General features: G+C 39.5%; 1 protein-coding gene across 5 annotated transcripts in view; it reads left to right on the forward strand.

Moving 5' to 3' along the window:
* Positions 1 to 6,219: 6,219 nt before the first annotated feature.
* Positions 6,220 to 26,082, forward strand: part of pdlim7 (PDZ and LIM domain 7) — a 38,750-nt gene continuing 18,887 nt past the window's right edge. For 2 of the 5 annotated variants that reach the window (XM_074648277.1, XM_074648280.1), the window contains exons 1-3: positions 7,644 to 7,801; positions 8,978 to 9,076; positions 18,592 to 18,743. In XM_074648277.1, the coding sequence (XP_074504378.1) occupies positions 8,981 to 9,076; positions 18,592 to 18,743 (248 nt within the window). In that variant the 5' untranslated portion in view covers positions 7,644 to 7,801; positions 8,978 to 8,980. Of the gene's footprint in view, positions 6,383 to 7,643; positions 7,802 to 8,977; positions 9,077 to 18,591; positions 18,744 to 26,082 lie in introns of those variants that run through there. The other 3 variants (XM_074648279.1, XM_074648281.1, XM_074648276.1) reach the window with 3 other exon arrangements.

The raw sequence follows: 26,082 nt of genomic DNA on the forward strand, positions 1-26,082 counted from the left end.
TGTAGTCACTGAGATTCATTTGATCAAAAGCCAGTACAGTATCATCTCAAAGTAATGTTTTAATGCTGTTACTTATACCAATAATGAGAATAAGCACAGCACATTTTATAAGTGCAAACTGCAGCTCAGCAGACAGTTCTTCTTCTTCATGGTTTATTTAATAGGGACCAATAGGGGAGAGTGGGGTAAGTTGACCCACCCCCTGTATCTAGGCAACTGTGATTATGTTTTGTCATGTGACCATAAATTCAGGAAGTACCCATCATCTCTATCTTGCTGTGATGGAGAGAAACACATGGGAGAAGTAGTGAGTACTTTTTTTTTACACCAAAAACAGTTTTTTGCCTGTCAAAGTAAATTTTCTGCATGTCAGGAATAATGACTGTTAGGTCAAAGCCAATTTATCCAGGTTTAAAAAATATATATTATACATGTTGGTGATTTACTAAGGTATAAAACCATGTTAATCACTTTGCTAAAGATTCGCCTGAATGCTAAGCTAGGCCATTTTTTCCAAAGTGGTAGCTATGGGGCAAAGTGAGCCAAAGGCTATTGGGTAAGTTGAGCCACTGGCTCACTAATATTCTACTATTATTCCGTGCCATTGGCTCAACTTACCCCACCATAAGGCGCTTCAGTTCAATTAACTCTCTGAAGTACTACTTCTGTCTCATTTTTCCTAACCTCGAGGACAGCATAAGTAAAAATTGGCTCATCTTACCCCACTCTTCCCTACAATGTACATAGACAATTTAAAAACAGCTATCTGATGCCAGTATCATAGTGCTTATAGCGGATGCTAATTTGCAACACCTGTCCCTAGAAGGGTTTTTTGTGAAAATAAGAGATTAAAACAGGAATGGGTACAGGAAAAATAAATAAATACAATAAAGCACACATTAAAAAAAACATTACATTTAAAAACTAGGCATGAGTACAGGTTTGTCGCTGAATTAAACAGGATATGGATGCTCTCTTAAAGGTGGTAAAGTTTGCAGCAGATTTCAAGTGATCAGGTTCATAGCAAGTTCCAAGACTTCGCTCCTTTCACAGAAAAAGCTGTTTGAGCAAAAGATGCTCTGCAGAATTCAACTTTACAATTGCCACTTGAAGCTTCTCTGGTGGATCTGCTACAGCTCTGTAGTCTCAAGATGCATTTGCAGAAAGGCAGAGGAGCAAGTCCGTTCAAACACTTAAACACAAGCTTTACATAATGAAAATCAATAAAGTTTGCAAAACTTAACATCTTGAATTTACTCAAAAGGCGGCAATGATGGTACCTTATTTGCTTTTTGTCCAAGATTTTCAGGGCCCTCTTGTAAAGACACTCTATGGATTTTACTACAGAGTCGTTGGACTTGGACCAGGCAGCCAAACCAAAGGGACAGATGTGAGAAAATCATTGAGTTTAGAAACAGCAAGGCACAGTCAAATGTCAAGCAATTTTTTTGCAAATAGTTGAAATATTAGTTGTGGACTGCTTGTTAGAGTATACACAAAAATCTAAGTACACGTGGCTTACACTGACAAGTATACAGAAAAGTCTAAGTATATTTGGCTTATAGGCCTACTTCATCTTTTGATAAAGATATGATTAAGTATTCTTGCCTGATAGGCCTACAGAAAAGAATACTTGGCTTGTAGTTGTGCTTACTTTTTGATAGAGTAGCCTATCAAAGTGTGTGAGAGTTTGTAAAACGATGTTTTGATTTGAATTTACTTCAATTCATCAAGCTTTTGGTTTATCCGTTCACCGTAGAGGCATGCGAGAACAACACATTTTATTATTGTTGTTAATCTCATCACAATTCATCAAGTCAAATAGCAAAAGGAGCAAGTCTCTTTATGTAATACACAAATAACTGGCAAAGTTAAAGTATTCAAAGTAAACTTTCATGAACTAAAAAAAGCAGAGATGCTCACAAGTCATTTTTTGCAAGTCCAAGTCAAGTTTCAAGTCTTTAGGGAAATAGAGGACAAACACGACATTGTACTGCCTGTATACAGCCTATCTAGCAACAGTATTGAAGAAGTATACCAATCCATTATAAACAAAAGTAGTAATAATATAGTGTAAAAAATACTCAATTACAAATAAAAGTCTAACATTAAACTTATTACTGTAGTAAAATAAGTACTTTATTAGCAAAATCTACATACCCGTAAGTATCAAAAGCACATATATGCAAAATGACTCATTGTAAAGGAAGACAAACTAGCCAAATGCATTTCTTTTTACAACTCTGCAACCTTAAAGTTGTTCCTATGGCCTATATGCTTATTCTTAATTATATATTTAATATTAGAAAATGTGTTATAGGTCATGTGGAAATCACAATATGTTAAAACTTTGCAGATGGTGTGCCTATGATACAGAGTTCCTTCCCAACAGAGGAGACAAACGATTTGAATCCTGGATAGGGAAAGGACACACAAAAACACACTACAAAGCTTTCAATCTCTGCAGGACAAACATAAGCAGAAAGACTGTTTCAGTCAGGCACTATTTCAATCAGGAGTGCAGAACTACAGACTTATCAACAGCAGGTTCTGAGTTTTATAAAATCCTGAAATCAGTCTGCAGTTCAATACCAAACAAATCTATCTCTAGATTAAACAATGCTCTGTTTTATGTTAAAAATGAAAGGACCTTGCACATTAAAGGAGGAGGTATGAGGAGGTTTAGGGGGAAATTTGTAGTTTTCAGTGGTCCTCCACTAACTCCACGGATTGGAGAGAACACTGCTGGAAAAACATTATAATCAGGAAAAATACAAGAATACAAGCTCGACGTGTTGGAGACAATGTGGCTCAATGGAGGCAAATCATTTTCATATCTTCTGGGACTGTCCAAAACTGAGTTTATACTGGAAAGGTATTCATAACTCATTAAGCACTGTATTTAAGACTCAAATACCCCTGAATTTGGAGACTCTTAATCTGGGCCATGTTTTGTTTTTGAGACAGGAATGATATAAAGCTACTGCAGGCCCTTTTGGTGGTAAGTAAAAAATCAATCACAAGAAGGTGACTAAATCCAGTACCACCACATTGGATGATTGGTATGGAATAATCCTTGAAATATTTAAAATTGAAAAGTTGACTTACTCTTTGACGATCCAAAAAGGCAATTTTTTTACCAGATTTGGAATAAATGGATCGAATTTATAACTAATAAGAGCAGACTTTGTATGATTCCACTGACTTTTTTTTTCTTTTCTTCCTCTCTTCTTCTTGCTGAGAACACTGAGAAAGAAATGTAAGCTCCCTTGGTTCTAATGTATAAGGTTACATCTTTAATAGTGTGTGAGATAGGCATATGTAAGAAAGCTAAAAGTAACTGCTGATAGTTTGATGGAGAAGTATGCATGGGCTGTATACGCCTGAGTATGCAAATTAATATTGATGTGTATACGTGTAGATGTGTTAAATCTGTACTTGTGGAAGGGTTTACAAGGCCACATACTTCAGAAAGTGAGGAATGGAGGACCCACAGTTCTCCAGAGGACTGAGTTGATATTGTGGCATCTGTAAGCCTCTTTTCGTGCATATGCATATAAACTGTATATTAAAATGGGAAAAGGGTTAGGTACAAATATCTGTAAAGTTTTGTATACACTGTGATAATGCTTTTCCAAATAAAAAGAAAATTAAAAAAGAAAGAAAGAAAATGTGTTATAACTTAAACCCTTTATAAAGCATGCCTTTTCAGGAAGTGGCATGCAGCATTTGTGCAACAGCTGGTCGAGATGAGGTGGAGTTATTTTGTACTATTTATTATCATTATACTGTATGTTCTGTATGTAAAGTAAACTATAGCTGTCAGATAAATGTAGTAGATTTAAACAAACAAACAAACAAAAAAATAGGTAAAATAAATAGGTAAAAAATTATATATATATATATACATATATATATATATATATAATTTTTGTAGCCACTTATTAATCATTGCAAATACATTTAACAGCCACTCTAAGCCCTTTTCACAGCAGCCATTTTGACATGATATTGCAGGGTAAACACAAGTGTAAATAACAACATGAATTGTGGCCCTGTTCCATTTAGGTGGACCAGGGGCCTGGTATTGTGCATGCTGGCTCACTGGAATGGCGAACACAATTCAATTAAAACTTTATTGCAGACTCACGGTCCAGATAAGAAAAAAAACAAAAACAACAACAATACATTACATATAATACATTACAATACAGGAAGCACTATAAAAAGTCATGATTAAAAGATATATTCAAAATATAAATATTAATATAAATATATACATACATCAATGCCTTACATATAAAGAACTATACCAGTGCCTCCACAGCTGTGATTTGTACCGTGTAGTGCTAAATCTGATGTTAGACAACCGCAAGATTATGTCATTCTCAGAGTGATTAGATAGATAGATAGATAGATAGTAACTTTATTGATCCCAAGGGAAATTCAAGTTTCCAGCATCTCAGTTCCATAGTACAAAACATGTTAGTAAGAAGGCAGTAAAAAAGTTAGTAGTGCAAAGTACAAAGTACAAAAAAAAGTATACCAGATATAAAAATACAAGGAGGTGAAGAAAAACTGTTAAAACTGAATATAGTGCAGGGTAACAGCTGTGATACAGGACTATTAAAAAAGTGAATATAGTGCAGAAGAGACTGTTAAAAATTAAAATAGTGCAGAAGAGACTGTTAAAAATTAATATAGTGCAGGGTAACTCCACCCAGCCAACATTTGTATGTGGGGCCCATGTGGGTAGTAAATGGGCTGAAAAATAGGCCCTATATGGGATTGTTCGCGGGTTCCATAATGACCCAATGTCAATTGCCAACATGGATTCCAGACAGGGTTACAATGGGTGTTATGTTGGCCCCAACTGGGCAACATGCCCAAAACCCATCTTGGTCCCAGCTTTAAGTTCTATGTGGGTACTACATGGGGACTCCACTGAAATATGGGTTGTGAGTGGGTTTGTCCACAGTTTCTATGCTGGCCCCATGCACTCATTTCCCAGTAGTGACCCAACTAGGACCCGCACAGGAAGCCCACATGGGGAGCCAATTTGGGACCAACTTAGTTGACCCAAGTGGGCCCCATTTGTGTTGCCCATTCTGAGCCCATGTGCTAATTTCCCATTAGTGACCCAACTAGGACCCTGATGGGTAGCCCACATGGGGAGCCCCAGATAAGATGCCCATTTTGGGCCCATACACACTTGGTACCCAGGTACCCCCAGCATAACCCATGTGGGACCCACATAACCATGTTGGCTGGGCAGTAGCTTAGTCTATGAAAGTGCCGGCATATAAATTTGTACATGAGATAATGAGACAATAAATAGAACGGGACCTTAATTTTTTTTTATCAATTACACCTATGTTTACCCTGCAATTGTCAAAATAGCTGCTGTGAAAAGGGCCTCTTAGGGTTTTTTTGGAATAAAACCCAGTTATTGAAGATAAATAGCATATTATTTGATATTTGTTTGTTTATTTTGTGGAATGATGTATTGCTGTTTTTCTCCAAAACAAAGAACTTAAAAAAGTTTTTTAAATTAGCATTAAAAGCCAATATGATTGATATGGATGAGCTCTCTGTCTTGCCCCTCCCAGTTATGGAAGGGAAGTTATTAAGGCCCCCCCCTTCCATAACTACATGGACTAGATGCACTTTATTTGTTGTATTTTACTATGCACTTTAACCTGACTACAATTGCACTTTGAACTGCATTTGTTTATGATATTGCACATACCGACTGATTACACTATTTATTATTACGTATTTAATTATTTATTATAATCATTGTCTTTTATATTGTTTTAGATTGACTACTTACTTTTACTGCCCTTTATGACTCTGGTCACTAACCTCATAGCTGTCTTTAAATAGTATTCTATATTTATAGAATGTCTTTTAATGCATCGTTTATGTGATGGGGGGTTGCAAACTCAATTTCGTTGTACCTGTACAATGACAATAAAGGAAATCTAATCTAATCTAAAAACCCAGTTATTGATAAAAACATATTATTTGACATTTGTTTATTTTGTGCAATGATGTATGTATGTTTTTTTTAAAGTAGCATTAAAAGCCATTATGATTGATATGGATGAACTCTTAAGTGTAGCAGCTGAGATGTGTGCAGAGCACGGCCTCTCCTGGTGGTTTACAGCCTGAGAGACTGAGCAGCAGCAGCCCATGTGACTTGTGACGTTTCAGCTCCGTCCTGCTAAAAAGAATGTGAGTGAATGATCCTGCAGCTCACCAAGGGGATCCACTGTGGCTTCCTGACGTCCGCTTCAAGGAAGTTTGCCGATTTACCGATTGACTTTTTATCCACTAGACTTGAGTCGTGATGTCTGGCGAACACAGCGAGGGACAGGAGGTAAAGCTAAGACATTTGTCCAAACAGTTTTAATGCATTTCTTTGTGTGTTGAGTAACTTTTTAAAAGTTATTGTTGTATGGGACTGTGTGTTATGCAGTATGTGTGTGTGTGGTTTTGTCTAGCTGCTCTCTCGGGTCTGTAGCAACTTTGTTTGAGCAAGTTTCCGTCTTCTTTCCTGTATACTTCTACTGTGAATGTGAAGGGTTTTATTTCCATGTCTGCACTGCAGTGGTATATCTCCAGTCTCTAGTCTTTACTTTACTGTAACCAATGATTGTCTTTGTTCAAAGCTGAAATCAATTACAAGTAAGCTCATAACAAATAAGCATATCATTTAATGTATTTGTGTACAGCACTTACATTAAAAAGTCCAAGTTCCTAGAAATATTACAATGACACCATAGATTATAAATAGCAATACCATAAACAGGTTGGCCTTCACTTGAATGAGTACCACAGACATTAACTAGCATACTATTGGCATAGGTTGATGATTTCTCTACTGAAGATGGTATTTAATTAAATGAAAAGCATCCAGATTCATGCTGTACTTTCACTGTCTTATCATAATCTGCTTGAAAACAACTAAATAATCAATTTGCAGTGTGCTGTTATAACAAGTAACCTCCATTACCTGTTGTTGATGGGTCTTTCCATTTATTGTCTCAAGCATGTCTGTCTTAAAATTGATTTTCTTGGATTCTGGACTTTTTTTAATAGGAGAAAAGTGACAGTAAACTAATCCAAGTTTTGATAATTCATTCTTGTTTATGTAATCTAGAAAGTGCATTGACTTTTAGTCTTGCACATAAAACACAAATTAAAACTTGTTTCCATTTAATGATCAGGTTTGCAGGTTCTTGTGGATGGAGGTATTTGTGGTGCTTGGCTAGTTGCTTTTTATAGTACACAGGCTATTTTCTATTATCTATGAGCCCTATTTCAGTTTAGACTACACATGAGCTCCCCTGTTGCTTTAAGAACTTGATGTTAAACTATAATTGCTGGTTTGGTTGCACTGTGCTTCATGCCCTCCATAAGGAATGCAGAAGCTTTGCTTCAGTTGTGTCCGTCTGCTACTCCTCAAGTACACTTAAAACCCCCCAAAAAACCATTGGACTTTGATGTTGAGGCTTTAGCCAGAATATAGGGGTAGTTGACGTTCTCTCCGTCCTCCTCTACCCCCCTCTCTCTCTCTCTCTCTGTGACTCATGTGGGTGTTGGGCTGAAATAGTTTGGTGTAGTTTTACATTCCTTATATAGCCTCTGAGGAGTGAGGAAAGGCTAGGGCTTGCCTGTGTCACAGACAGAGTCGGGGGTAGGGTTTGCCAACAGAGACAGAATCCGCTTGCCCTAGCTTACTGACTCTCTTGCGTTCTCCCAGGTTTTGGGCTATTGGCCAGCCCTTGAGGACAAGGTAAGGTTTGAATGGTGGCATCTTGGGAAAACTAGCTGTGTGTCACACGGAGCAATGACACCTGGTAGGGTGAAGGAGGAGGGGCAGGAGGTGTGTTAGGGGTGCAGGTACAGAGGTCAGTGGTACAGCCGTAAGAGCAAGTGACATAGCCTGAGGTCTCGGGTCGCCTTCGGTTCCTAAAATTACCTGGCTATTTAGTGACTTGCCATTCTGTGTCACCAATTATTTCTGGTGTCGCACTGTTTTCGTGGTTTTCACAAATTTATGTAAAATATTCCAAAATGTCAAGGCGAGTTTGTGTGCTGTGGGGCCAATGGTTGAATTATTATTTCAATACAATGAGCTGGCTGTGTTCACTCTGACAGAAAGAAGATAACTGTTGAATGTCGCTGCTGTTCTTATTGTCCAGTAGATTTCTGACGCTGACCTTTTCTGTGGTGCTCATTTGCATTATAGTGTACTTTCTACATTCTGAATTCGGCGGCCTCCTGCTTGAATGCTCACCTGGGATTATGACACAACATATCCGTCTATTAGTTTGTATGTTGGTAAATGTGTGAACGTTATGTCCCAGCGGCAGATCTGGTGTTTTATTGTCTTGTAAGCTCTGTTAAAGTTAAATTGATTATTTCTATCTAAAGACACATTTAATAAGTTTTTGTAACACGGTTATTCTTAAAACAACTTTTCCAAAATGTTCTAACACATGTAATGTTTAGGGCTGTCCTGAATACCATTTTTTTGGGGCTTCAAAGCTTCGGTGAGAAATGTTTGAAGGTATTCAACGCTTTGAGACAGTGCCGCTGCCGCACTCCTGCACACACATGCACCTTTACACATAATAAACAGCGATATCCATCTGAGATTAACTAATGATTAATGTTGAATATGAATGATGAATAATTTCATGGGCTATTTTGGGATTTATACATTATTATTACATACTTGTACGTATAAAAATACAAAACGAAGCGTTCAAATACCAATTTGGAGGTCGATTACCATGGCAACGGTCGAAGCTTCGAAGTATTCGGAGCAGCCCTAGCAATTTTCTGTGTGGAATGTGTGCAGAAATGCAGACAACCAGCAGCTAGGCTGCTTGGATGAAGCATAAAATGACCTTTTCTAGTCTTTCTGACTAATTAAGACACTGTTGCCTCCTCTCTCTTCCCCAAGGCTATGAACGTGTACTCCGTAACCCTCAGCGGCCCAGCGCCCTGGGGCTTCAGGCTGCAGGGTGGCAAGGACTTCAGCATGCCCCTCACCGTGTCAAGGGTAAGAAACTGTTTGTTATTGGAGTCAGCTTTTGTGCTCCTCTGCATCTGTGAACACTGATGTCTTTGCACTCTTCTTGAAGATTTGTATGGAGGATCAAACTGTAAAGTCATTCATGTCCCTCCAAGCTTCTATATAAAAGCCTATTGACATGTTTTATTAATGTTCAATAGTTTTGGTCTTCACATAGTGACCCACCTGAGCATATGCATGTCATCTTCTGTTAGGCTTATCCAGTCAGTCTTAACATGCTGCACCTTTTGCATTAATAGCATTAATTGACATGCTGTTGTTTTTTTTTGCAATGCTTTGTACTCTCCATGTTAGGACACTATCGCTTCACCGAATGAATTTTAAATACTCGATAAACTGCTGTTGCTATTGCAGAGAGCAGCAGCCTCTTTCCAGGCCTTATAAGTGCAGCGCTGCTTTGCCTGACAAACACACAGACTCACATTTGCAGCCACACACGCATGCGCACACATAAAATCACTCCAACATCGCTGCCAGCTATTCTGACATTCATTCCCCCACTGACGTTGTTACATTGCTACCTTAGAGGCTGGGGTGATATATACATGTTAGACTGATTTTACAGTTATTAGATCATCAATTATGTTCAATATTTGCAGGTTCCTATTTGAGAGATAATTAGGAGTTAATAGGCAATTAGGTTACCGCACACCTTTCAAACACTTTCGATTCTTTGTAGCTGCCAAAAAGTCAGTTGTAATATAACATTAAAATGAAAAGCTGCAACAAGTGATGCACTATTTTACGTTGCATCAATCGTTTAGTGTGGCCTAAAGAGTCTGCGGTGTGTTTCAAGCAACATCGCGTTGACGTGTGTGTGTGTGTGTAGAGCTGACGTAATCCTGTGGTGAGGGAAGGAGTTATCACTTGCCTTGTCAGTACACGTCTCGTATCTGCTCTGCTCTCTGGCAGGCATCGCCGTCAGAAACACAATGTTCCCCTTGGATTCATGACAAGAAACATTTTCTTCTACCCATAAAAGACCAAACAGATTTTTGACGAATTGCCCAAAACAAAGCAGGGATATAGGAGTTGACTTGGAGGAATTTCAGTCTAGACTGGCACGGCATACTGGTAGGGTGTGTCAGTAGTTGTGGTTGAATAATCTTGACTTATCAGCCTACGCAGGAGGCCAGTATTTCTGCAATCCAGGTACATTACGAATGCTGATTATTTCCCTCGCTGACAGAAATATGGATTACATTTTCTGGTTTGCAAAGCCTTTCCCCGCCAGTCTCTCCATAAATTTAGCTAGACCCAGGTTTGTCTAAGCAGCTTGGTGTAAAAACTGATAATGGCTCCCATTCTGAAAAGAAACCTAGTGCAGCTAAGACTGGAGCCTTAACGACTGGTCAGTGGCTAATATCTTTGTAGCTCGTTCCAGCCGTCCAGCAGGCCTCAGGGTGCAGGAGTTATAAAGATGTGACAGGTTTTCTCTCTTTACTTCTCAGGGACTGCTGGCTCTCCTTGCCTTTGTCATAAAATGCTGGTCAGTGAATCACACAGTCACAGAGGATGAAAACAGCCCGACCAGGGGAAGTAAACCTCAAAGATATACAGTATCCCTTAGTAACAGGAAGAAAAGTCAGGCCTGCGCTCGCTTGGCTTAGATGAATTTAATGGGTGGTCTTTCTTTACTGGTGTGTGGCTGATGAGATAAGAATCTGAACCCAGACAGTCGGTTAAAAGCGGATTACACAATGAAGAACATGTGGAGTGACGGGACAAAAGGCTCAGTAAAAACGCTGTACGGAGAAGAGAATGCAAGTCCTGACAGATCAATGCGTTGAAGTGTTTTTCGTAAAGATTAGATGACAGGTCGTTCAGACCTGATTTATTTAGAGCTCATGGTTATTCAGGTAATTTGAGTTTGGTCTTATACTGTGGCAGATTGTCACATCATCAATAACTGCATATTTAATCAGTCACCCTGTTTTTGGAGATGGAGATTTTGATCATCTTTGTATTGATTTGGAAAGTTGTGGGTCTGTTGTAACCTTGTGTGTGTGTGTGTGAGGGAGTTGGTATATAGGTTTCATGCTCTATGAATGCTTGTTTCCTTCCTCCTCTGTCTGCGAGCCCGGATAGCTCTGCTTTCTCAGCATTCCTGGGATTTTTCTCGTATCCACCCTGTCGCTGCCAACAGGCAATCCTCTTGTCTCTTTCCGTGTCTGATATATCTTCCACGCTCATTCTTTTCTTGTGCATATGATGGACTCCTCCAATCTCACTGGAATAATTTCTCCAGTGAGATCAGAGGAAAGGAGACAACGCCAAGACAAACTGTTAAGTCCCTGTGAAAGGAAAAATAACTTTTTGACATTAGCATAATATGTGTACACCCATTTATCAGCTGAAAATACATGGAGATAACTTTTATTTGACTCTTTTTAAATATGAATGTCTGGAGCTGCAACGATTAATGGATTAGTTGTCAACTATGACATTGATTGGCAACTATTTTGATAACCGTTTAATCGGTTTGAGTCATTTTTTCAGAAAATTCTAAATTCTCTGATTTCAGCTTCTTAAATGTGAATATTTTCTGATGATTTCTTTACTCCTCTGTGACAGTAATCTGAGTATCATCTTTGAGTTCTGGACAAAACAGGACATTCGAAGACATCTTTAGGCTTTCGGAAACACTGATTGACAGGTTTCACCATTTTGACATTTAAAGACCAAACAACTAATCAATTAGTCGAAAACATACTTGACAGATTACTCAACAATGAAAATAATTGTTAGTTGCAGCACTATTAATATCCCATTTTTAGTTTTCTTAGCGTTGTTAGTAGATGTATATAAACTTATAAGCAGTGAAATCGCCATCGAGTGCTCTTGACCCTTCACCATCCGTGAAGGAAAAACAAAAGACAGAGATAAAATGATGAGACAGCAATGTCTTTCCCTGTTGGTATCATTATATTCCTCAATCCGAAACTGTGATACTGGGCACAGCCGTGTGTGTCCATAGACCCTCCTCCAAAAACGTAGGTTGGATGCTGCTTGGCTCTGGTCGACTGACATTTCTATTAGAGGTAGACCGATTAATCGGCCAGACCAGTTAATCGGCGCCGACAGGACGTTTTACAAACCATCGTTAGCGGCGGAACTTGGCTTTGATAGTGGCCGCAATCAGTCACGTGAGGACGTATATCACCGTTTTGCATGGAGTCTCCATGGTCAAGGTAGAGGGGCAGAAAAAAGCTAGCTCACGAATATATAACGCAACACTATCAGCTCTTTGTCCCAGATACAAGACAGGCAGACAGGGAGCGAAAAATAAATCATTGACTGTTACTTTAACTTGCTTACTGTACCAATTTGGCATTCTCTCTTCCAAACAATCCAGCCCTGATGTAACCATCCATTCATAAAATGAAATTACACCCTTAAGGATCCTCCATACCCCGGGAATATGTACCAACGTTAATTGTTAATTAAGAGTGACATTTAACAACATCGCCCATGGTGAATAAATAGAACATTTTCCAATGATGTAATCCACCAAATCAGACTTCAGGATATTCTCTTACGAATTATTAAATACGGAGTGATTAAAAAAAAAAAAAAGATTTATTAAAGCTACGAATGCAGCAGTAGCCAACTAGGCTGCTGCAGAAGTAAAGAAGATATCTGCCAATTAATCAGCTATCAGCTTTATCCTGCTCCAAACTATTATTATATCGGTCTTTGACATCCACCACTTCATTAGGGTTGAAAATGTAATATTATTGGTATTTAAAGGGCTACTCCAGCGATTTAGTATTTCACTTCCATAATGTTTGGGAACTTGTGGGAGACGGATCTAAAAAAAATGGTCAAATAGGCCGAGAGCAGAGGACTAGCAGAGGCCGAGATATCCTGACTGTAGTCCCTAGTATGGGTCAAGCTCCAAAAACACTTGATCCTACATTTCCCATAATGCAGCTGAATGGCGCCTTCCATTACAACCGTTGAATTTCACACCTCCAGTTTGTAACGCAGGATTTCTGTTTTTAAATTTGCAGTCTCCAAACCCAAGCTCAGATAACCCTGATCATTATTCTCTTTAAACGCTGAAGGATTATCACCTGACAGTCAGCCGTCTCATATGAATGAGTAAAACATCCAGTAGGCCCGTCAACACACGAGCATCTCTTCCTCTGAAAATGTTGAGACAGTCAGATGAGTTATTGTGATCCTGCCTCCAGAAACAGCCTACTGTGTCTTCTTAACCCTTTTCTAAACTACTGTTGTGCCAACACTTTTTTTTCTTGAATTTCTCTAGACCGTGAGAAGTCTGAGGTATACTTAAGTAAAATTATATCTGTCTCTCCATGTCTGCCCCAACATCCTGTTTTCAAAAGGAAAGGCATGAAATTTCAGAAGCAGGATGTCGTCGTAACACCGTTTCGTTGCCGTTTCAATTTTCGTCTACCTCAATCTGGGGCAGCCCTACAACTGCTCTGAGGAGTTTGTCCATTTATCTGTCCCAGATCTCGTGCCATCGCGACTCCGAAGAACATTACGATACCATAACCAAGCCTCCTGAGCACCATCTGGTTCCTATCGACAAACACATGCCGCAACACTGAAATAAAATGTTCAGAGGAAATTGCAGATGATGTCAAGTCAATGAGCGAGTGAGGAGATATGTGAATGTCTCTCCGCCACCACAGCTGGATGTGTCATCGAGTCTTTTTTATTCCTGTGTCTCGGTCTGGCTCGTACACCATCTGTTGCTTTATCACTTGTGTACTCTTTAAACACTCCCTCTCTCCTACAAACTCAGGGACAAAAGGCCTTGTTAGAGGGGTGAATTAATAATTCAGTACTCACTGATAGATTGCCCACAGGGGGCATTTCTTGTGTGGCTAGTTGGAGGTGAATGCCTTATGTTGTGATCAGTGCGGCAGTGCTTTAAGGTGAGTTAGCGCTAGGTGTTCCACTGCAGTCGTTTCAGGGGGACCACATACTTGCAGGTTTGGTTTTCCATTTCTCAGAGGGATATTTATGGCTTTGCATCAGCTGTGCTGTGCGAGTGATGTAAGGACAGACTGTCTCTCGGCCCCCAAATAGCCGTGGAAAGAATAAAAGTGAGCCGGTGCGGCGTTACACAGCCTGTATATCTACAGCTGTGGATCAACTTTTAGTGCATTATTAGTTTAACCAAAAACAAGAGTAGCCACAGCCCGGAGCGAGTATCAGGCTATGGCTTCACCATGTCAAAGGTGAATTCAAGACGTTGCATTTTGAAAGGTTGGTTCATGCTTTTGAAATCTGATAGCGTACCAAAGCGGCTCTGCTTCTGGGCTCTGCCAAAAAGCCTTGAAACAGGCCACTAAATGTTAGGCTAACCCTGTGGTTGCGAATAGCTTCAGAGGTACAAACGTCATGCCATTAGGGTGAAGTGAGCTACAATCTTATTTGCACAAAATCATTTATGACCGATTGAGTCTGCTTCTCATTTGCTACTTGTGTCAGAGGAATTGGCCGAATCAAAAAGCCATCTTTTTGGTGATGTTGTCATACATCATGACTGCGCCATCATGTCGGGTCCCTGGTTGTTGTGAGGTACAGTGTTGCCTTCAGGAACATGTTTTCCACTGTCCTTCGTCGTATTGACAAACTGCTTGGGTGGTATAGGGTTTCCGTCCGCCCCCGACCATCCAAAGGTCTGAGCACAGCAACTTTAACTGCTGCCGTCTCAAGTGAGGGAGCAGCTGCACTCTGAACCTGAGCCAGGAGCACAGGTGTCTGTGTCCATCAGTAACTCAACTCACACACACGCACGTACATATACAATCTTCAATCTGTATGACTTCATATTAGAGCTGTCAGTTGATTAAAATATTTAATTGCGATTAATCACATGATTGTCCATAGTTAATTGTGATTAATTGCAAATGTATCTGTTGAAAATTAACCTTAAAGGGAGATTTGTCAAGTATTTAATAATCTTATCAACATGGGAGTGGGCAAATTTGCTGCTTTATGCAAATGTATGTATATATTTATTATTGTAAATCATTTTACAACACAAAACAATGACAAATATTGTCCAGAAACCCTCACAGGTACTACATTTAGCATAAAAAATATGCTCAAATCGTGACATGGTAAACTGAAGCCCAACAGGCAACAACAGCTGTCAGTGTGTCAGTGTGCTGACTTGACTATGACTTGCCCCAAACTGCATGTGATTATCATAAAGTGGGCATGTCTGTAAAGGGGAGACTCGTGGGTACCCATAGAACCCATTTTCATTCACATATCTTGAGGTCAGAGGTCAAGGGACCCCTTTGAAGATGGCCATGCCAGTTTTTCCTCACCAAAATGTAGTGTAAGTTTGGAGCGTTATTTACAAAAAGCTAGTATGACATGTACGGGATAATGCACAGCGACCGGGTCATTGTTTTGAAAGAATCCCCGACAGGGCAATGCCGCACCCCAACGCGGAGCAGTCAGGGGATTTTTTCACAATAATGACCCGCTAGCTCTACATTATCCCGCTTATTACACGGCTACTTACTTAAAAATCAATAATTTGACACAAAAATGGTCCGCCAGAGTCCGACATCAGAACTGCACCGATAGCAACGGTTTGCCATACATAGCAACTGTCTGCTATAAAGAAAAAGCAGACCGTAGAACGCCGTGATTGGCCAATCAGAATCGAGTATTCAACAATGCCGTGTAATAAGGTTGGATATCTTAGGTTTTTCTAGTTTGATATGATGCCGGTATCTTCATTCTAGCTTCAAAATTGAGCCCGCTGCAACCTCCGAAAGATTGATTGCGTTAACGAAATTAGTGGCGTTAAAATGATTTTGCGTTAACTCGTTATCGAGTTACCTATGAAAGCCCTACTTCATAAATTCTACTCTTTTTAATCTCTTTATGTCACATTTACATTTAGAGGTCAGCTCTACAGGTACAATCTTTGATGATGGTATAAATTCTCCAAGTCTGAAACTCTACCTCATTATTTTCATATTCATCAAAACATTCAGTGACTCCTTGTGCTTTGTATGAAAACATTTGCATTCCTTTTTTTTTTTCTTGCATTCCTCATTTATTCATAGTTTTCCTTTTTAGTTCTTCACCTGTCTGTATTTCCCAATTAAAAATAGATTGACTTTGTCTCTTTCCACAGACCCAAAGTCCCACCTCACTTCAGAGTTGGCTTCCTGTAGCTTTCATTGCTCAATTAAATTATCATAAAGAGCTTTTTTTTTTTATTATTCTTTCTGAAAAGATGACACAATGATGGCTTTCTGTTCGTTTTCTACTAACTGCACTGGCTAGTAACATTTTAACACGTCTTTATTTTAACAGTGGTTTTGTTAGAATTAAACAACTACACCACCGTTGAGGCTTTGATGGTGTTTCTGTGGCTAAGGCTTATGGGATGTAGTGTTGTTGTTGTTAAATGCTAAAAAAAAGCATTGTTTTATTTAGGTAAAATGACGAGGTGCTCAAGTTTTACAATCCAGTATAGTAGTAAAAAGGGGTCTGCGGCTCTCTGTAGTGAACCTCGGTGGCATTATGCCCGGCTGTGCCCCTTTTCAGAACATGTCACTTGGGTCCGTGTCATAGTTGTTTTTCTCCAGGGTACCCTGTTCAAGCTCTTCTTCCCTAAACTGGAGAAATAATTTCTTTCTTAACCCCACTAATTGCTTCCAGTGAGTGTGAATCAAATGCAATTAAAGTGATGTTTGAACTTGGCTGTAAAATAAGTGTAGCTTTGTTTGCCCCTGAGGAATGCATTTCTTCCTATTTTTAGCTTCGCCGTGTTTCGATTCAAGGCAGGTTTTTTAACTTTGTTGTCTTTGCGGGCTGCGGAGTTGTATCCCAGCCCGAGCTGTCACCAGTTTACAGAGCATATTACCTCCCCGCTCACACAAGTGTTTATGTTTTAATGTGCAGAATCAAAGCGGCAAAGTGTGATAGCTTAGCTGAACATGGCAGAAAGACCATCGATTGAACCGCCGAGTCCTCTGAGCATTTGATGAGCTAACATTTGCAGGGATCCATGACATCAGAGAGTAATCCTAATAGGTTTTTTTGCCAGAAATCCTGGCACCCGCTCACTTATCTGATGCTGAACACTTTGTACTCCGGTTATCTGAGACTTTGACACAAGTCTTGAGTTTCATTAAGCTGCATGGGCAAGCTGACTAAGCCCTTACTAAACAGGATTTGGCATCTCTGCTTTGTATGTTGGACTACACTATCCGTCCGTCATACTGTGTTCATGTAGAAAACAAACTACCTATATAGTCTGTCATATTCTTCCTGTTTGTAACAAGACTCCAGCCATCTGCTCTGACTCAATATGTCTACGCGACAGCCCGAGAGGATGATGTCATTGTTTTGCCAGTGACTCACCTGTCTAGATGGGATGTTCCAGTAAATGATGTGACTATTTGGAACATATAGTCCCTGTCGGCACCTTTTCAAGAGTTCCTTTCATACTCACATCTGCAGCAAATCATATGCTGATGACTGATGACATCATGATGACCTATAACGTCTGTTCCCGATAGTGTTGAGTGAAATATCTCGGCGTGCTTGTCAGGCCCAGACACACTGACTCCCTGAGTTGATTATTAAGTGTCGTTAACAGACATTCCAGCAAAGTTGACTGAACATGACATTTTGTGTGTTTAGATATCCTGCGTTTAACTTTGAACTGCTGATATGTATGAAATAATAGTAGTGTAGTCACACAATAATAGTAGTGTAGTCACACAATGACATTTTAAGTACTTTATTCACTCTGGATTTGGAAATGTTTTCTTTTTGAGACATGACGTGCTGACGAGGATAATATAAAAAAATTTAATGTGAGGCAAAGTTTTAGAAATGTACATTGTGTTTTGAGTTTTTGTGACTATTTCATGCCGTCCTCGAAAGAATAAAATACAAGATGAATACAAATTAGGGCTGAACAATTTTGAGAAAATATCTAATTGCGATTATTGTTGACTGATTTTACAATTGCGATATTAAAGGGAATGATTGTTATTCTCATTTTCATGGAAAAACATATTAAAATGATTATTGTGTGATTTTTGATGGGGTCTGTACCAAACAAAGATGTTTTCTTAAGTGTGTAGAATATGATGTGTAGACCAAGACATCTCTGCAGCACCACAATATTTAATTCAAAATTGTATTTTGACACACTTTTGCCTTTAACAAATATTGCACCTCATGTGATTTAAAAATTGCAGTAGGTCATATTGAGGTTTTGATAAAATTGATTAATTGTGCAGCCCTAATGCAAATATTACAGAATTGTTAAGTTTATATTATGTATATATTTGGCCATTGAAGGATCAGTAGCTGTGTGTTTTCATAGTTAACATTGGTGCACTTCTGTCCCTGGAGCTGCCCGTTATGTGGAGGATGTTTTCATCCTCATAACTGTCATCTCCTGTGAAAACCCTGTCCTCATGCACCTCTAATTTCCTGTGTCTTCTTTTTTCCAGCTGATTGCGGGCGGGAAGGCAGCTGAGGCTGGTGTCGGGGTGGGAGACTGGGTGGTGTCCATCAGTGAGGCCAATGCAGAAGAGATGACCCATGTGGAGGCACAAAACAAGATCAGAGCAGCAACAACCTCCCTCACCCTCACCCTCAGCAAGTAAGTCACATTGCAGGGCATTATGAAACAAAAAAACTCTATGATCACCCTTCATTTTATCTCCGTCAAACCCAGCAGCATAAAGCACCACAAAACACGTATCCGCCTTCATTCTTTAGAGAGATAAAATACCATAATGTCCCTGAAATTTGCAGTGGTTGCAGAATACATTGTGTGATGATACCTTTAATACCACATTCCATAATTTTATTTCTCATAAGGCCTAGTTTTAGAATGGACTTGGACTTGAATTTCATTTACTCATAAGTCACAACCCCACCAGTAAATGCTGCCAAAAAAGTAATTATTTCCGCTGTGGAGGTTATGTTTTCATTTCATCATTTGTCTATTACAGTAGTTGGCAGGATATTCAGAGTCAGACAACTTTGTTTATCTCAACGAGGGCAATTCATTTGCAGCTTTATCCAGTCCGTACACACAGCTTCAAAACTCACACGCAAGGCATATGTCAGTCAGAGGCAAGACACCGACATACATGGACCAATATAATAGGATATTTTTAAAAACTAATGAACAGAGTTCAGTGGATTTTGATGAAAAGTTAGTCCATGTACCAAAAAAAAAACAAAGTTTGTTTCGTTACAGATATCACTGCCATGTAGTGATTTATAAAGCATGTTATGCTTTTGCTCATTAATCCTGAACTGTGAGGCTTAGACGAAAAAATATTTTCCTGGATCATTGGTGCAACCCGTATCTTTGCATCAAGGTTTGCCCAATTCCACCCATATAGATTTCAGATTTTTGCAAACTGCTTTTTATTACTCCTTCTACAAATCATATACAATCACAGAATTGGCACTGTGCAAGGCATATTCAGGTGATCTATATTTAGGTTCTGATATTTATTTACATGCTGTTTTCCTACAAATGTTTGCCAAAGTCTTGCTGGCATAATCTAGTTAAAACAAACTGCCAAATTATTAAATGCATTGTGTAATTATAACCACATTCATAAGACTGGTGCAGAGCGTTCCTGCAAAATATGCATGATGCAGTTTTGCCAGTTAAAGGGACTATTTGTAACTTTCAGAAATGCTTGTTAACAGCGACACCTGTGGCCGTGAAATCAACGAAAGTCAGCGTCGGGCTCGCGCTTGCTCGCTCTAAATATACCTGAACGAGCGTCGCTCAAAACAGTGAGGCGACACAAGTCAGCTAAAACCACAATATCACTCTATATTTCAGCTGCTTGGCAGTAATGTTAGCTGACCAGACGAAGGTCTCTCCATGAACATGATTTAGATCTGATCCTAGTGTTGGCTTTTCCTGCCTCAGCGCAGGCTGAAGCAGCGGGGCTCTGCAGCGTGTCTCTCTGCTCTCTCCGCCCGCAGCCGGAGAGAGCAGAGGAGACACCGGCACCCGGTCGGTAACGAGAAGACAACGTAACTCTCTGAAGAGCTCCGTCACTTCACAAGACACGGGAAACCTCTGTTGGTCTGGAGGAGCTGCAGCATTTATTTCTGCACAAACGTCCCATGTACATTCACTAGATATTCTCAGAGCTAAACTAACTCTTCTGCAGTGTGGAGTGAACGCGCGAGTGAAGGAGAGCAGGCAGCGGAGACGAGGCTCCGGCCACACGCGAGCGCGCATATGCGAACGCGCATGTGTGCCGACCCGCTACATTTATACGCTTAAAAAGTTACAAATAGTCCCTTTTAAACTTTGTACAAAATGCATATTTCCAGGATTTAGGTATTTTCCAAAATTCATCATCATCATCCATCAATATGTATTTTGATGTTGATTCAAATCTAGGTGCAAGTTAAAGCCTCTCAACATGACCATTTATTAACGAAACAAGAGGATTGTGTGGCGTTGGAGGTACATGCTCTCTGAATTCTTTCTATCTTGGTATTACAGTAATGTTCTGTCCTTATCATTTCAAAGAAGTAAGAGCAGGGGTTAGTAGTCTGCACTTAGCAGCAGATATGCATGCCAAATGCTGTCAGGCGGATACACTGGCCTTTGTTTGGTTGAAATAAACCATTTTCAGAGGAGCCACGGGTATCTTACATAATGCCTCAGCTTTCTAATGAAATTAGAGAAACTCTTTCTTCAGATTAAAGCACTTTGTTATTAAAGTGTGAGCCAGAAAAATCTTTTTTTTTATTATTTTGATTGAATAATTTTAATTAGCTCATGATAACCCACAAAATGGTAGTACTCGTACCTGTTCACATAACTCCTGCCAGAAATTCCTGAGTGATGAAGTATCTCTGTAGAGTACAAGCCAAATGTTTCATCAGGAGCTTAATTATGAGAAAAAGATTTTCCTCCTCCCAAAAAAAGCCTTGCTGCTGTCATGGGACTACTTATGAGTATCACGAAATCAAAAAGTAAAGAGGTTGTGATCCCAGCTGCAACGCCGCTATTTTCACATCTAGTTCATTTTGTTGTTGCCTGCCAAGAGACCCGGCTGTTTCTAAGTTTCTGAGTTTGTTGAGAGTCAGAACGGCCTCGGGGCATCTACAGTAAATTACTTTCCAGAAGAAAACAGCCAGAACATTGAACTAATAGTTTCAGATGTAGAGATCATGGTGGATATTTGCGGCCTATTGTTCAACATGTGTCTGGTTCCTCTCACATTCATACAACATAGCGGGAGACGTCGCTGCACAGATCGCTAAATCCGGTTGGCCTACCAGTTCATGTGTCCCTTTTTTTTAAATGGGTTTATTGGTGTTTTTGCAACATGAAACTTGGAGACAGGAGGTGTATATTTTAGTAATATAAAATAGAGCTACAATGATTAGTCGATTAATCCATTAGTCATTCGACAGAAAATCAATAGGCGACTATTTTTATAGTTTTTTTTTATTGAATAATTGGTTTAGTCATTTTTCTGATGATGGTAAACTGAATATTTTTTTTTTTTTTCATAAACCAAACTATTTATTGAGAAAATAATCTCCAAATGAATCTACAGTGTAATGAAAGTTAGTTGCAGGCCTAATTTGTCACACAGATAATGGTGGTATTGACCTTTCTTTACCCCTGGCATTAAAATGCGTTTTGGGGGATTGGATTGCAATCGGAGAGTGCTAGACCACATGAAAGTACAGGTGTAAATGCAACCAAAACGCATTGAGGACAGATTGATCCGATCGGCCAAACCACCTCAGGAGATGGTCAGGACTGACTTATTGAACACAAGTGTGAATGCAATTGTTTTCAATCCACATACCACAGCTACGTGGGTGGAAATACGTAATGCTAGGGCTGTCCTGAGTACCAGTTTTTTGGACTCCGGCGCTTCGGTAGTAATCAACAGCGAATATTCAAAGCTTCGGCCGTGCGTGCAGCGAGCTCCTCCGGTCACTTGACTGCCGTGTCCAGAGAGATCACCGCCACAGCATCTCCTCTCCTCATCCCTCTGTGTGCGCGAGTGTAGTCAGAACTCAAAGTTTGCGGGCTCTCTCCCCCTAAATAGTGGCGTTTTGAGGCTGATGTGTCCGTGCATTACACACCGTCTGCCCGGCTACAAGCCTGTGCAGCTGGATTTCAATGTGGATCCTGGAGATCCATATTAATACCAGGTGTAAATGTAATCAGGTTTAATGAGATCTAGATACAATCTGGATAAGATTTTAATGCCAGGTGTAAAGGGGGTCATTAACCTCAATATAGAGACATGATGTGCACTGCTAAATAAAGGAGCAAAGATTATGCTAATCTATTAGATTAGTTTAGTTTGAATAGAATAGCTTGAGTAAGGTGAGAAAAGAGACTAATGGAGGAAAGATGAATCAGAAGAGATGGAGACTCGAGGGCAGATCTTTGAGGTGGTTAGTAAGATGTCAAGGCTTTTGTAGTCTTACTACTACTGCAATCTTGCATGTAGTGTACTAAATATTGCAGCAGGTTATTGTTATGCCCAGAGATAACAAGAGTTACTGTATCTGGTAGAGATATTATTATAAAAGAGCATGCTCTTTGCTATCAAAGAGCTACAATTCCTGTTTTCCATACAGCCAACAAGACACATTGCTGATGTTGCATAAATTTTTTTTTTCCTGCAGAAAGAGGTCACACGCTACACTTCAACCCACTAAATACCTTAAAAGGAGTGTGTGTGTGCGAGGGAGAGAGAGAGAGAGCAGTAGAGTCATGGGTGGGGTTTTTCAGAGTGTGAAAGAAAAATGAAAAGGAGAATTAGAAAAGAGACGGTGAGAATCTAGTTGGCTTTTTGTGGTGGATAAAGATCACGAAACATGACGTCATGCTCTCTGTAGAGGGATGGATCAGTTGTCATACTTGAGCCAGATGTGCCCCCCCCCCCTGTCTAACAGAGGTTCAGATCTCAAACCTGGACTTGATTAATGACACTTTTTGTTAAGATGTAGCACATGAACATATTTTGAACCTCGGATGAGATGATTCTATGAACCTCGCTTCCTTGTTTTGCTATGTTTAAAAACCTGAAAATGAATTATGTAAACGTATTTCAAATGTCTCTTAGAACATATTGTGATGAACAAATCATCTTTTGTGTGTAATCATAGCACAATTCATTACACTGAAATTTTGCTGTAGTTATTTCCCGGTAGGTTAGAGAATTTATTTTTCTTGTGACGGAAGATGAACTTGGGCTGTCGATGTGTTGAGGGGTATTGCATACCAAATCCCACTGTGGCTTTATGCGTGAAATATTATATCCAAAATGGAACATTAATGGCAGAAAATATTGTTACAAAAACACAAGTCTAATGAAAGCGTTTTTCTTCTTTCACCTTTATCTCACAGGGAGTGCTGTAATGTTTTGATAGGCCTATGATGTTTACTTAACATCAGCATACTTTCCGTGATCAGTGGTTCGCCTCTTCTATTTCTCATCTCCATGTGGAGTCCAGCTATTGTAAACATCTCACATTTTTCCACTCTGCGACTCCCCAGTCTCCTCTCTTCATCTCGCACTCTCCCTATTGTTATTATATTGTAAGACAAGCAAATATTGTTTTCCTGAAACACTTCTCATAGAAGAGCTATTGCCAGTTTTATTTATCCGTATCTTGGCTGCCATCCACCGTTTGTTTCATGTCAAGAGCGGAGGACAGCTGCACGCTGATGAGATATGGACTATTGTTTAGTTTAGTGCCTCATTTTGCTCAACACCGATGATCATTTGGTGTATTATTTATGGGGAAGGTTTAGGCTTTATCCAGGGCTTTTTTATAGGGAGTGGAATCTAAAAAATATGGGCAATAGATTTGCAGCTTCAAAGGAAGGAGATCATGTAGCACAGGGAAACACTGGGTCCATATTTCAATGTTCACTGTCAGGGATTGGCTTAGCGTGTTGTGGTTGGAGTCTGTCGGTGATGTGTGCAAACTTGATTACAGTATCATGGGAATTTTTTTTGTTTTTGTGGATAATTTTCTGACTAACATTCCCTTGAAAGCCCAACACGCATCATTTAAGATAAGCGACCTATGAAATGAGGCAGGAAATGATCTCATACTGCGCATATTCGGTTTCAGCACGGGTCAAAGTCGGTCCAAGCAAACAAACTTATTCCCTGAAACGGTGACTTAATCATCTCCACATTTGTTCATTTTAAGTTTGCCAAAAACAAAAATAGAGTACACAGCGTCCGTTATAGACATTCCCTATATCCCTGCTCTCAAGTGTGACTCATCAAATTGTGGGTTAAGACGAGCTGAAGCACTATGAATGTCACATTGATTTGTCTCTCCAGAAGTGTTAACACGCACAGACATGTCGGTATGCCTTCCCTTCGCTCCTCGCTCTCTCTATCTATACAGCCCTGTTGTCTTCCTGTCTTTAACATTGCTCTATTAAGTGGTTGAGCAGGCAATGACATGAGTGGTTATTCATTTCTCATTTGTCACAGGAAGCGCTGTCCATTGTTTTGTGTGAAGGACTGTAGCCTGAAACAATGAGGTTGGCTGCAGGGCTGGTTCATTCTTGCTCACCTCTCTTGTAGCTTTGTGTAGCATGCAAACATTAGGTAGTGGTTTGTTATTTTAGGAGCAGCCAGCAGCGATGTAAAGCTGGGTGCCTCCATGTTTAATGTGTAAAGACATTTTAATGAAGCGTCTGCTCCAGTCGGCAAACGCTCCGCAGTAATGTGAATCCTGGGATTAGAGTTGAGAAGTGAACTACACTGTGACATGATTGTGCACTATTCTGACCTCTGTTGTACTGTTATTGTTATGCATTGAATACAATATGAAATATTCAGGGGTCATCAGTTTACGCAACGATAGAAAAGGGGGTCCCTTAATGAAAAAGGTTGGGAACCACTGATCTAAACCACATGTTAAGATATAAAAAAACAAAAGTGAAGCTCCAACCAAACTGTAAACATCCTGAATCCAACAGTGGATTTTGCAGGCCTACTTCTTGGTTCGGTCGTAGATGTGTGCTCATGTAGTTTTATGATGCATTGGATAATTCTAATGGACACTTTGAGTGCATTCTCTTTTTATTCTGGCATCTGTGAGTGGTTTAGGTAAGTGGGTTAAACTGGGCCTGTTTTAAAACCCGTCTGATCACTTGTTTGCAATACCCCTTGTAAAATGGTCTCAAGCAGAGCTGCTATTAAGCTTGTAGTTAACATTGTGTCTCAACTAATGGAAGGATGGGCTTAAAAGTTATAACTGAAGTCACTCTGTAAGCCTCTTACCATGTTATGTGTGATTCCAGCTATTAGTCTTTATAAATATGAGGTTGATATTAGTATCCGTGTAACCACTCATTTATTATAGATTTTGTCATTGTAATTTAAATTTAGTAAAATGCGTAATATAAGAAAAACATCCTTGTAGTTTTGTTTCAAAGTGTTGTAGTATTAGCTGTCATGAGCTTTTTTTCAGTTTGAATGACGTCCTCGTAAATTACTCAGTTTATATTAGGGCTGTCGATCTATTAAAATGTTTAATCGCAATTCATTGCATTATTGTCCATAGTTAATCGCGATGAATCGCAAATGAATCACTTGTTTTTTATTTGTTCAAAATGTACCTTAAAGGGAGATTTGTCAAGTATTTAATACTCTTGTCAACATGGGAGTGGGCAAATATGCTTGCTGTATGCAAATGCATGTATATATTTATTATTGGAAATCAGTTAACAACACAAAACAATAACAAATATTGTCCAAAAACCCTCACAGGCACTGCATTTAGTATAACAATATGCTCCAATCATAACATGGCAAACTGCAGCCCAACAGGCAACAACAGCTGTCAGTGTGTCAGTGTGCTGACTTGACTATGACTTGCCCCAAACTGCATGTGATTATCATAAAGTAGGCATATCTGTAAAGGGGAGACTCGTGGGTACCCATAAA

This window comes from Sebastes fasciatus, chromosome 10 (assembly GCF_043250625.1).
Source record: "Sebastes fasciatus isolate fSebFas1 chromosome 10, fSebFas1.pri, whole genome shotgun sequence".
Lineage (NCBI taxonomy): Eukaryota > Metazoa > Chordata > Actinopteri > Perciformes > Sebastidae > Sebastes > Sebastes fasciatus.